We start from the raw sequence: 12,527 nt of genomic DNA on the forward strand, positions 1-12,527 counted from the left end.
CTAGGAGGTCCCTTGCAGCCCACTGGCTAAGGAGACATTGAAATCCATCACAGGTACACAGCATAAAGTTGAACCGTTTCTGTTAAACCAGTTGTCCCTGGACAATATTTGGTACACGTTTGTTATGGTGGCCTCTAGCTGCGTCAGTAACTGCATACACATTTTTGAAAAACATCAAGACATAATCTAGAGGTGAAAATTATTTATAATTATTTTCCATATGTTGGAGGAATATTTAACAATCTAAAAACAGCTTGTGAAGACAAACTATTTCCCAGTTTGAACAGGGCTTCTCAGTATATTGTGATGGCCCCATCTTGTATATACAGGAGCTGATAAAGGTTGATGAAACTTTATCTTAAACTGTGGATTTGCAGACTGTGATTTAAATTTATAGCATTGTACACAAACATAGTAAAACATTTCCCAGACAAAAAAAGTGGTTTTCTTACATTCATAACCTTCCCTGTTAACAGCATAATAGAGGTTTTCTGACAAAAAGTGTTAATGGATACATCCTAATAAAGTTCAATCACCACTGTTGCCAATATATTGCACAATAAACATTGTGGTGCTCTTTCACTGTAATATATTTCTTGTCAAGCGGGAGAAATCAGATTGCAAGCCATTTAACTGTTTGCTGGTTAGTGCTGAATCCAATAATTTCTTCAGAAACCACCTGCCTTCCTGCCACTGCATTTTGTAAGCACAGAAAGTCATGTTTCTCAGTTGGCTTTCCCTACCTGGATACTGGAAACATTCCCAAAGGTTTTTCATCTTTATTCTTCTGGACTTTTTAATTATAAATAGGGGGTAGGAAACAGGAGGAAGAGAAGTTATCCAGAGATTTTTTCCATAGTGAAGGAGGCCATAAAGGGGTGGACTCCAGCAAATTGCCTCTCTCTCCCTGGATAATCAAGAAAAATGAGCAAATGTCCTTGCAGTGCTTCTACAGAGGTCAAGAAGAAGGAGTGAAGAAACCAAGTCCTCCCTCAGGAGCAGGGTGGAGAAGAAACGAGAAGTCGATCCACTGGTGGAAAGAGCCGCAGAGACTGAAGACCTAAAGCCTTGTCTCTCAACCTCTGCAAGGTGAACAAAGTTAAGATTTCTGTGGTTGGCTTCCTTGTCATCTTATGGGATCAGGATTAACCACAGCAACAAGGCTGGAAAATAGGTCCATATGGGCAAAGTTTGAACAGAGAGTTTTAAAATTAAAAGAAGCTCATGGACGTGGGGACAAGATGAAAAGCAGGGCAATTGCAGTGAATGAAGATTTTTCAAGTTAGCATTTTGGCTGGACAGAGGCGATTGTACCTGCTGCACAGCCCATTCCTCCCACTCCCAGGAGAAAACTAGACAGAAAGTTTCAGCACAAGTCAGAGGCATTAGGCAGTCTCCCTGCATCTCCAAGGGTATCAGCTTCAAATTTGATCCCTTCTGTTCTGTATGTAAAAAGTTACAATTTTAAATGATTTGAGAAATTAAGGGAGACTTTGTATCACAGGTTTTGTTTCCTTGGAAGTCCTTGCCCTTGGACTCTACCAGGTACAAAGCCTGAAACACCTGGTGGGTCTCATTGTAAAAGGTGACCACAGAAAATCACTTAGGTCAGCTATTGGCTATTCAAACTCTTTGAATTAGAAACTAATGCAAAACTTTCACAGAAGATAAATGTTGCCCAGCAATTGCACTGATCAATTCACAACATGAACAAAAGATTTGGCAAATCATCTTAGGGAGAGGTGATACCTCAGCGAAGAAGGAGGGCGAAAAAAAGGCGAGACATTTAAAAAATGATGAATATCGAACTAAATTATTGAGCTGAGGAAAAAATTACCAGCTGCTGGAAGAGGAGGCCAGAAGCATCAGTCAGAGGTGCTGGAAGGTCTTCATTCTGATTACATTAGCCAAGAAAAGGTCAAATGGAGAGTAGAGTTACAGGCTTCTGTTTAATTGCATATTTTGTTACTGTCAGCTACAGGAGGAGAGTGATCCTTGCTCCTACTCCCGGAGCTGAGCTGCAAGCCAAATGGGTGTTAGGGACCAGGGTCCCATCTGAGGGGCTATTTCTCGTGCCCTGACCCATTGCTCAGAGCTCCTTTCAAAACCCAAGTGCAATGAGAGGGATCCCTTACCTTGGCTCTAGCAGATTTTGGGGCAGTCCCACAGACAGGTTAGCCTGAACAAGGGCCACAGGGCCAGTTCTACCAGGTCCCGAGTGCCACCTCCAAGGAACTGCATTTTTTCAAGTCTCACTGGTACAATAGGAGCTCTAAGGGCTCAGCATCTTGCAAGACTGGACAGTCTCCTACACAAGCTTCATAATTAGTCCCTTAATGTGCCATAAATGTCTCTATGATAAATCAGAAGATCATTTCATAAGAGGGAGTGAGTGCTCATTTATAGTAGGCCAGATTCATCCCTGGTGTAATTCAGTTGACTTCAGCACAGCTACAGGAGGCTTGCACTTGCCACCACAGCCACACTCCTCCTCTCCAATCCAGAGTGAGTCATGGCTCCATTAATGGGGAAGGATCTATTTTTCTTCTTAACTACTCCAAATGACACTCTATAAACTGGAAATATTATTTAGTTGTGGTTGTGGTTTTATACTGGGAAGGAAATGAATGATGATTTGTAGCTCCACTTATTGCACTGTATATAACTGCTCTGACTCTGAGGTTTGTTTGAAAAGAAAATTCAAGCTATCAAAATGGAATTAAAAGGTCAATAAAGTTAAAATATAAACCAATGACAGCAAATAATTTTACCCTCACTGATGAAATGTACTATAGAGCATGTCATGTTATGACATTCATTGGTCAGCATATCTTGATTGAGAGAGTAATAAATATTGATGATACAGATATAGAAAAGGCAGGTGCAGTTCACAGTATAATTTTTCCAACTGTCTGTGGAAGGAGGAGAGGAGTGAAGTTTTGTGCGTGGGATTAACCCATGAAGAAATGAGAAGGAATTTCCAGGCTGTATGTCTATTGATGGACAGGGAAATGTGCTGAGTGTACAAAAAGTTGACATGATGGAACTGGTTTGCTCTTTGGAGCAATAGTGTATCTGAATTATTTTGAGGGTATCTAGAACTCTTAGGTGGGTGTTTTCCCTTAAATGAAGTGAATTTGAAGTGAAAATTAAAAACTGAGGGCAGGGCGAGAAATAACCTTCAAAAACAGAAAGCTGTGACTCCCTGATTTTTTGTTCTAAGTTAGCCAAATGTGTGATGCATGCAGACACATTTGGAAGTACTCCTACCACATTAATTTCAGCAAATTCTTCTAATGCAGTTAGACTTGGGTGTTTTTGGCTGGCTAATAGCAGACAAAGCCTTCAGTTTATCACACATTTCCACAGCGTCAGTGTCTGAGAAGCTGCCGTCTGCCAAATCAATTTAAAGATCAGAGCCCTGTTTCATAATGCCAGATGCGTGTTCATCATTCATATCATTGATGTCGTATGGGTTGCAGAAATGACTACAACATGCTTGTAATAGCAGAAGTCCTTCTGTCACTGACTGAAGATCAGTATTCAAAACATCACTGAAGGATTCAACCCTGAAATCAGCTGATACAGTCATTTTACCTTCTGATTCATCCATGTATTGCTAGCTCTCTTTTTGTCTGGCTGAAGAGCTGGAAGAGTTGGAAAGATTTGGCCATCTGTTTCTCCAACCAAACCAACAAACTATGCAAAGCTTTTCCCAGTATAATAGTCTCTTTATAGTAATATCTATGAAAAGGCATCCAGGGCAGATGATAAGTCAACAGGCAGGCTTTGAAACATGTGACTGTCAAATATCCATGGTTAACTAGATGCCAAGCGGACAGTACAAAGAGATTTAAAACTATGTAAAATAAATGCTGACAATATTGCATCCTTACTGATAGAGGGGACCACCTTAGAAACTCGCTCCTGTAATGTTGGGCTGTGCAGCAAACCACTAGCGCTGTCTTATTTCCCTTCAATGTGTAGGATGTAATAAATAATGAAACCTTTTTTTTCTCAGACTAGGACTGACAGGACTAGTGGACTATGGAATTAATCTGAAGAAGAAACAACTTTGAAATCAAAACCAAGCAGAGGCTCTAGCAGCTGTAGCGTATCAGGGTTTAAATATGAAATAGTTGTTGTGGTCCTACTCCTCTGCATTTTGTATTTGTAATGTGTTGTATGAGATCTTCTGTAGCATCAGAAAATTAGTTTTAGGTCACTGACCAGCAGCCAGCAACCTCCATTTCAGTGAAGTTATACCCAGTGAACTGCAACCTCAGTGAGGCTATGGTACTTCAGAGAAATCTCCACAGAAAATGGGCCAATACATAGCATGAGTTGATTGAAATTATTCATTAATTGATATCAGAGCACAGTGAGAATAAAATATTAGTAACCCAGAGCATTTGCTCTAAAGCAAATAAATATGAAAGACGTAGCAGGGCAGAGGCGAACCATCATGGGCACAGTCCCCACCCCAGGAGGAAATTTGCTTCTTGATTCCTCCTTTGGTGGTGAGGAGAAATGGCATGATGAGGTAGGGACTGGATGGCTCATTCTTGCAGTTGAGATTTTTAAGGCAAAGAGGCATGCTTGGGTTACATTTTCCCCAGTGCTGTCAGGGAAGAATGGGACAGTCCGCATCCAGATGGTGCGAGTCCTCTGTCTGTCTCCTATTAAAAATCACACGCAACCCAAAATCTTCTGTAGTATTGCCTACTAATGGCCATAAACACTGCCTCTTTTGACAACATTACTTGATGAACTTTCTGACTAATGCCTTTTTTCCTCTAGTAAATCTGGGTGTATTACAGTATTTTTGTGCAACAAATTCTGGGAAATATTCCCACCCCAGTATTTTGCTAAACATGGGATTCAAATAATGACCTATTTCAGGAAGTTTCAGAGACAGTGTTCAGTGACGTGCTCTTGGACCCCCTCTGAAACTTTCTGGTTACTCAGCATGCTAACTAGTTCAGTATACTTTATACTCAAAGGATAGTCCACAATATCTGGGAACACTTGCTTTCCACAAATATAACGCTTGCCTTCAGCTTTTTTCAGATGTTTCTTTCCATTCTACTTGTAAATTTGCTATTTTTGGGGGGAGCAATAGTAGAGAGCTTCTCAAGACCTCTGTACGAGTGAGAAAGCCTGCTATAACAAACCTGTAATTGAATGATCAGGAAATACCAAATAACTGTTCTGCCATAAATGGAGCAAATCTTATCATATATTAATCTCCAGGGTAACACAGACCAGAGGAAACCCCTGATGTGCTCTGGAAATGAATGAGTGATGTCTCTGTTGAGAACCAGTAGGTCTTTGGGCTGAACTGCAAGAAATTAAGTGCAGCAGAGAGGTCTTGGAAAAGGTCTCTTAAGCAGAGACAGGCAATGCTGTTACTTCCCAGAGCACTTCTCCTCTCTGCAGAAATAAACAGTAAAGAAGGGTAAATTTAGAAAACAGCAGTATGTTCTAGCAACAAAAAGGGAGGGGGAGGGGGGAAGAAAGAGAGCTGTGTTTAAAACAGAAGGCAGCTGTCTTATGAAATGTTTCTAGGATAGTTATATTTGTCCCATGGTTTTCCTTGAGGTGCTGGGACTTATTAAATACCAGAGAAATGTTGTCCACATTTGTTATCTAACATTTTCCTCTATGGCTTGTTCAATAATGTATATGTACCAAATGCATTATTTAAGATGTTTAATACTGGAAGAATACCAAGGCAATACAGACTGTACATGACTAACGCTCCAGAAACAAACCATAAGAAGATTGTTCAATAGTTAGGAACCAAGTTGGGCTTGATAAAAAATTCCACTGGGAAGAACAGTGAAATTTCCAGGGGCTTGAGACCAGGTGGAGAAGTTGCAAGGAACAGTAACCAGCAGATGCCATCTACTTGGAGACAGATAAAACCAACACTGGGGCTGGCCACAGCAAACCATTCCACTGTAGTGTTTCATTTAGGAAGCTACATGAAGATATATGTTTATACTTTGGAAGAAATTTCATTCCTTAGAGTTATTTTGTAATTATCTATGTGAGGTCTCACTACTACATTTAAATATCCAAAGTGTATGTTTCTTGAATGCATTTGAGAATGAATTTGTCTTTTCCTCTGCAACGATATTTTGTAAAAGCGCATAAGTAATTAGAACTGGAAATCCACTGCACTGATTTCAAATGAGGACAGGGTTTTCAAAACTGCTGAGCATTTGCCCTGCAGTGATACTACTGGGGTCAGTTTGAAAACAGGCTGCTGTTGGTGGAAGGGGAATCATACCAGTCTTGGGAACTTTAAAAAAAGCCTTCCTTGAATAAACACTGAGATGTTGAGAGTGGTCTTTCAGATACATGAAATACTGGCATGCTTATTGTTGCAATTTCTAACGTATTTGGAAAGCAATGTCAGATGTTAAGTTTTTCTTACAGCTTAATGGGTAGTTTTTTTAAGAGAACCAGGGGAGAAACGCCCAACATCATGTTTTGCTTAAAAGAATACAGACTGCAGAGTCCACAAGAAGTTCTCAGATAGCATAAGATCAGTTAATGAATTCCCAGAACTGCCATCAGTGTGTTGCATGTGAAGCCTTTGTTTTGTTCTGCTGTTCATCCTTTCTTTTGTATTCAGATTTTGAGTGTGTTGCTGATGATGATAGATTTCATTTTGGTATAATGCTTTGGGGTGAGGGTTTGACAGGTAACCTGCCGAGGACCCTTGCGGGATGGCTTTTCTAGGATTTCTTTCAATTCTCTAACTGCTTTGACTCTCCCATAGGTGCGACCTCAAAGACGTACAGATTATCTGATCAGCCCGAAGAAAATTAGAAATGTGACACTTGTTTAGGATGTACTTCTCCAGGAAATTTGTCTATATCAGTTGCATTTTACATGTTTGGATGGCTTCCTGCAACAGAGAAAGGTTAACACCAGTTCTCTCAGTTTAAGCTATAAGTTATTTTTCTTTTTTTCCTCATGTAATGAAATAAAATTGCAATCTTTATAATGTAGCATATAATATCTCAGCAAAATAATAGACATAAATGACAGCCTTAACTTCAGAGACAATGCATTTGATGGGACTCTACAAGAACAAGAATCTGTGCTTTGGGTCCCAAGGAAATCAGCAAAACTCCTATCAGACGGAATATTACGTTATCCACAGCAAGATCAAGGACTGGAACTGCAAGAGATTTATTAGTTCAGAAGAACTGCTTAATAATAGTACCGGTTAATACGATATCCACTGCTTTTTGTATGTACTTTATGTACAGCTGATCATCTTGAGCTTACAGATCAACAACATTTTTCAATTTCTGCTCTGTAATAAAATGAAGGGAAGTTTTCATGAGGACCGTTTCAAAATTTATAACAAAATTATCTTTGGATCACAAATGAATTTGTTTCATTTCAATACATTCCTTTGTTAAAGGTATTTGTCTTAAATCCGATGTTCTAGTTTCAAATAAAAAAACTGTGCCAAAAAGAATCCTGTTTTGATTGAAATGCAAAAATCTTAAGCTAAAAAACATGGATTTGAAATTCATGACTTTTAAGAGTTGTTGCTTGAATGCTTTATCTCTCTGTTCTACTTGTGGGCCAAGTTTGGCAGTCAAATTACTTGAGTCACAGCAAATGGTGGCTGATGGTATTCCTGCTGGACCCTGTTGTTTCTTCAAGGATAGAGCTGATTGATAATGACCATGGGAAATGCACTTTAGCTAGGCAATCTTGTCAGTAGAGCAGTCCTGGCACATGGACCCTATATGTGCCTTCAGAATCTAAAAACTATGATTTCTAGCTGAAATGTTTTGTCTGAAATTTTGCATTTCATGATAAGAAGTTCAAGCTTATTAGTTTTTTATAAAAAAGGCAAATTTCTTCCAGAAAAACAAGCTATTTTCAGTGTACTCGTCTTTCTACTCACTCAAAGCATTCTGAATTATTCAGTGTTTTTCATGTTAATCTTTTGTCTAAACCAACGCAGGTACTCTTTGAGTGCTGAAAGAAGCCGCTACATAGATTATTACTTTCAGTGATAATCTGTGCAACAAAAATAAGAAATTTGAAACCTGATCTCAGGAAAAAGTTGTTTTGCATGTTTAGCATTTGGCATCTCATTAAATTGTGACAGATTTTACACTGCTAGTTGCATTTCCAGTCAGTCTGTCAGAACAAATGCTGAGACCAATTCACGCCTGCCATGTGCAATTGTATACAAAGCTGTTTCAAATTCTGACCATCTACACTCTTTCTGTCTTGTTTGGTTAAGGAGGAGCTTTGAAATGCATTCCCATTGAATGCAATTGTACCAACAGCATGGTATGTAAATAGCTATAGTGTTATACAGAGAAAATATAAGCAATTTACATTGTGGAATATCTATGTTTTTTCCTTGAAATAACCATGCACTGAGAGAAACGTCTGCCGTATTCTGATACAAGTGTTGCTATTGCTGACATCTCCTAGTAGCGACTGTAGCCTATTGCAATCTAAACACAAACAAACATCCACCTTATTAGAGGAATGTCCACTGCATGAGAGAGAGAGGCCCAGGGTAACACCAGCCTGGGACTTGGGGATCAAAACCATGGACCTTTGGCTTTCTGTGTACGTGCGTGGTTAGCAGGCCTTCTGGTTGTCAGAAAAGTAACCCTGCAGTACAAAAATGAAAACTGCATGTAGGCAGTAGCTTCCCAACAGAAAATGCTGATTCATTAGATTGTATTTTAAAAAGGAATCAAACTATACTGTGGTGTTTATCTCAAAGCCCTTGATTTTGAGCTTAGCTTCGATATTATTTGGTATCATATTGAAGCAGACAACCTAGAACTGAAGAAAACCTTTTCTCCAGTTAATCTACATCCTTCCACATTAATCAAAAACATTGTTGTGTTGAGGCCATGGGCAAGAGGACGCATGTTCTGAGCCAAAAGACGGACTCCTGGTGTCAGCAATATAGCACCTTCCATGCTGGGGAGTCCCCACTGAGATTTCCACCCTGTGCTACCTGGTGCTTGAGGCTCTTCAGAGGACACCAGCAGTGCTTCCCAAATTGGCTTTCAGGCTGTGGTTGGGCAAAAGCACCTCCCAGCACTGCTGTTAAATGAATGAGCTGATGTGAGACCCCTAATCTGAGAATGGTGTGGGAGTCCGCTTCCCTGCTGACAGCTGTAGCGGTCAAACATCAGGGGCCTGAGCCAGGTCACTCTCCAGCTGTGCACTTTGCCTGGGAGCAGGAAAGTGCTCCAGCATGCCACACTTACCTCAGGGACCATTTGCCAGCAGATGATTGCCAGTGAACAACACAGAGGAGCAATAGGAATTACACCCCACTGACTGCACACCCCACTGCCTCAAACAAACAAAGGGTTTTTTGCACAAATAGGTACCACAACCATGTAAACGTGTACATTAACCAGAGTCTGGAGCTATTTTCCTTCCTATCAGCTACAAGAATGCATCCCACACAGCTATGGTATTCTCTTAACAGCATTAGCATGAGATTAAAAATTCTTATCATGTCCTTGAAATTTATAGTTGGGGGCATTTGTATGCTTCCAGATTTGTTTTCCTCAGTCATGTTATACAGCCTGTATATCATCTCCATACTAGCTGTTACTTACGTTTGCAAATAGAGTTCCACAAACAACAATACATAAAACACAGAGACAACTTTTAGCACACAGGGAATATAAAATATGCAGGCACTTTCAGAAGACACAGTAGACTAAAAATATTGAATTTCAGGCACTTTATGGAGACACCAGTCTTCTGTACACATGCATATTGATTTATAATTATGACTTGAGGGACATTTTAGTAATCTAGAAGTATCTAGTTGTTTACTACTCACAGGCTGTGCACAGTTTGATATTATAAAACCCTTCCATGTTTCCTTACAAAATGTTCTGATTTGAATTCCATATATGTATATGTGGGAAAAATGCATTGGAGATAAACAGTATTTCGTTCTACAGTAACATTTCCTAAAGTTGTCTCACCAGTTTTATATTTCACAGAAAATTTCAGTCTACCTTTAATACAAAGCCACTTAAAAATAACACTGGCTTCATGTGGATGTTTCTTTTTACAGTAAAAAAGCACATTAGAATCAACAGATGAATGCTTACTGAAAGGTACTCACAATATTGACTAAACGTTTGGTTTCTTACTGATTTGATTAAACAGAAACTCTATTTTCAATATTTATTTGGTAGAATATATAATACGTGGTGCTGCTAACCTAAAATACACCATTCTCAAGTATTTGGGTCTCCCAGTGACAGAGATGGGAACTTCTTGGTTACTGGCCTCACTACCTCTTTCCTCAAAAGATTCCTGCATGAGGCAGGAAGGACACAGATTCCTACAAGCTTCTCCAGCAGAAAGTCCTGTAAAACCAGATGATGGTCCCCTCAAAGTGTTGCAGATAACTCATTATCCTTTCCTCTCCACCCAAATAGATTCTACCCATCTAAAATGGGGCCCACACCCAACTCTACCCCCTGAATTTCTCTAAATCCCACACCTACATTCCCAGAAATACAATAAAATTAATCCTGTGGCCTCATGGTAACTGTGTAATTAAAACGAAGCAATCAGTATGCATCAAAATGGTCTCATATGGTCAAGCTATTATAAAAAAAAAACCCTAGTTGCCAATAGTGGAACATTTCTCCCAAAACACCTTTGGCATCTTAATACTTTTTTTCAGAACAACCTCTAAAAACCCTTTCTAAAGATGAGGTTGGAATTGAAATTCACAAAGCCACTTGATATGGAGGAGCTGACTTTTATGATTAGACTCTCCTCCTACTCACCACGATCGACTCTTGTTCCCCAGGCTATAAACTACCTGTCTCTTCTTCCCCCTAGGTGACAAGCAGCTTCATTTAACTAACTTTTTCTGTCTCTTGCTTTCCTTCCACTTTACCATCCTTTCTTCTCCACAGCTACCAAATATCTTTCTTTAAACAAGGGCCTAATTGATACATACCTAATTAATATCTGAGCATTAGTTCTCAGCTTGCATTTAGCTCTGAAAATTGCTGCTTCTATTTCAGACCTGAATAAGGGCTTGCATACCTGAAAGTTTGCCTAATATTTCCAGCAATACCAGCTGATCCAATAAAACATACTACCTCCACCTGCAAACTTTCTCCGGCTTATGCACACACACTGATGGCTGCTTATTTCGACCATCCCACCCACCGGGACTTCAGGAGGACACTGTGCAAATCTCAGCTGACCTTCCTGAACTGCTGTTGGGAAAAATTGGAGAAAGGAAGAGAAGCTGAGCCAAGTCCACACTAACATGTCTGCACCAAACATCCTGCGACAGTGGAAAAGTTAGCCGTGTCATTGTGAAGGTGGGATTGGATAGGAGTGCTCTGCATTGCTGCAGTCTGTAGCTCTGAATGAGGCTGCTGCCCTTCTGCCCTGGGGAATTCAGCTTTCTCCCACCCTGCTCTCTGTTCTTTGGGAGGTGCAGGTTGGTAACAAATCCTTTACATTATCCCAGAAAACATGGATTACTTATGCTAGATTAGCACAGATAGTTATTTAAATTAATATACATATTTGCTGGCTCAGAGGAATATTGCAATAGGCTATTCCTTTTCAGCTCAGAGAATTAATGTCTGGGAGCTTCCAGCATCATTTGGCATTAGCTCTCATAGCAGAACACACGTCACACAGATGTTATCTACATTGTTTATTTTCTACTGTGGTATGATCACTCCCTCAAATGAGGCTTACACTAAGTGCTTTCTTTTTTTAAATCATGTTCCAGCAAAACTCTCTGTTTGTTTTTTGTTTTGGGGAAAGAATGCCAAAATCCAGGGAAAACAATACTGAGATGTTTTTATTAGAGAAGCCAATCAGATTCATCTCAGCTCTGCTTCCAACTCATTAGCTTCCCATCACAAAAAGATGAGGGGTTGCTCTGACCTTGGATTAGCTCATCTGTGCTATTGATCTGCTCAGTCCTAATCACCTTCCAGTCAGATGCTGATGCTGTGGTCTCAGCTCTGCTCTCTTGGACCATGTGTTCATGCACCCTGGGTCTCTCTGTGGCAAACACCAGTGTGGCTACCACGCATTTTAGACCTACTGTGAAAGGATGAAGGGAGACTCATGGGTCAGACCTCCTTCCCCACAGCTGACTGTCTTTCAGAGATGGTGGCAGATTGTATTTTTTTTTTCCCAGCAGAGTAAGGATTCACAAAGTGCTACGAGCTGCCAAGATGCTGGGACTCTTCCATACCACTCTTCAGAGATATAGAGTTTCATTTAGTTGTTACCTTACTGTCCTTCCAAAGGACAGGCAATGAATCCCCCTTGATGAGGCAATACATTTATTTGGTTTTACTACAAAGGCATACAATTTGTTAAAATGAACATTATGCCCTTTAGGTTTGTCTCAGCACTTCTTTTGCATGTTGCAGCACGTATGCAGAAGCCAGTAATTTTCATGATGATTGCTGGTCCACACTGAAAGAGTGGTGGGACAG

The 12,527-nt window shown here is 40.0% G+C and overlaps 1 protein-coding gene across 1 annotated transcript in view; it reads left to right on the forward strand.

The window, feature by feature from the left end:
- Positions 1-6,859, forward strand: part of IGSF5 (immunoglobulin superfamily member 5) — a 30,545-nt gene extending 23,686 nt beyond the window's left edge. The window contains exon 8 of the mRNA XM_068395594.1: positions 6,791-6,859. Within this exon, the coding sequence (XP_068251695.1) occupies positions 6,791-6,859 (69 nt within the window). The remainder of the gene's footprint in view (positions 1-6,790) is intronic.
- The last annotated feature ends 5,668 nt before the right edge of the window (positions 6,860-12,527 follow it).

Source organism: Nyctibius grandis, chromosome 2 (assembly GCF_013368605.1).
Source record: "Nyctibius grandis isolate bNycGra1 chromosome 2, bNycGra1.pri, whole genome shotgun sequence".
NCBI lineage: Eukaryota > Metazoa > Chordata > Aves > Nyctibiiformes > Nyctibiidae > Nyctibius > Nyctibius grandis.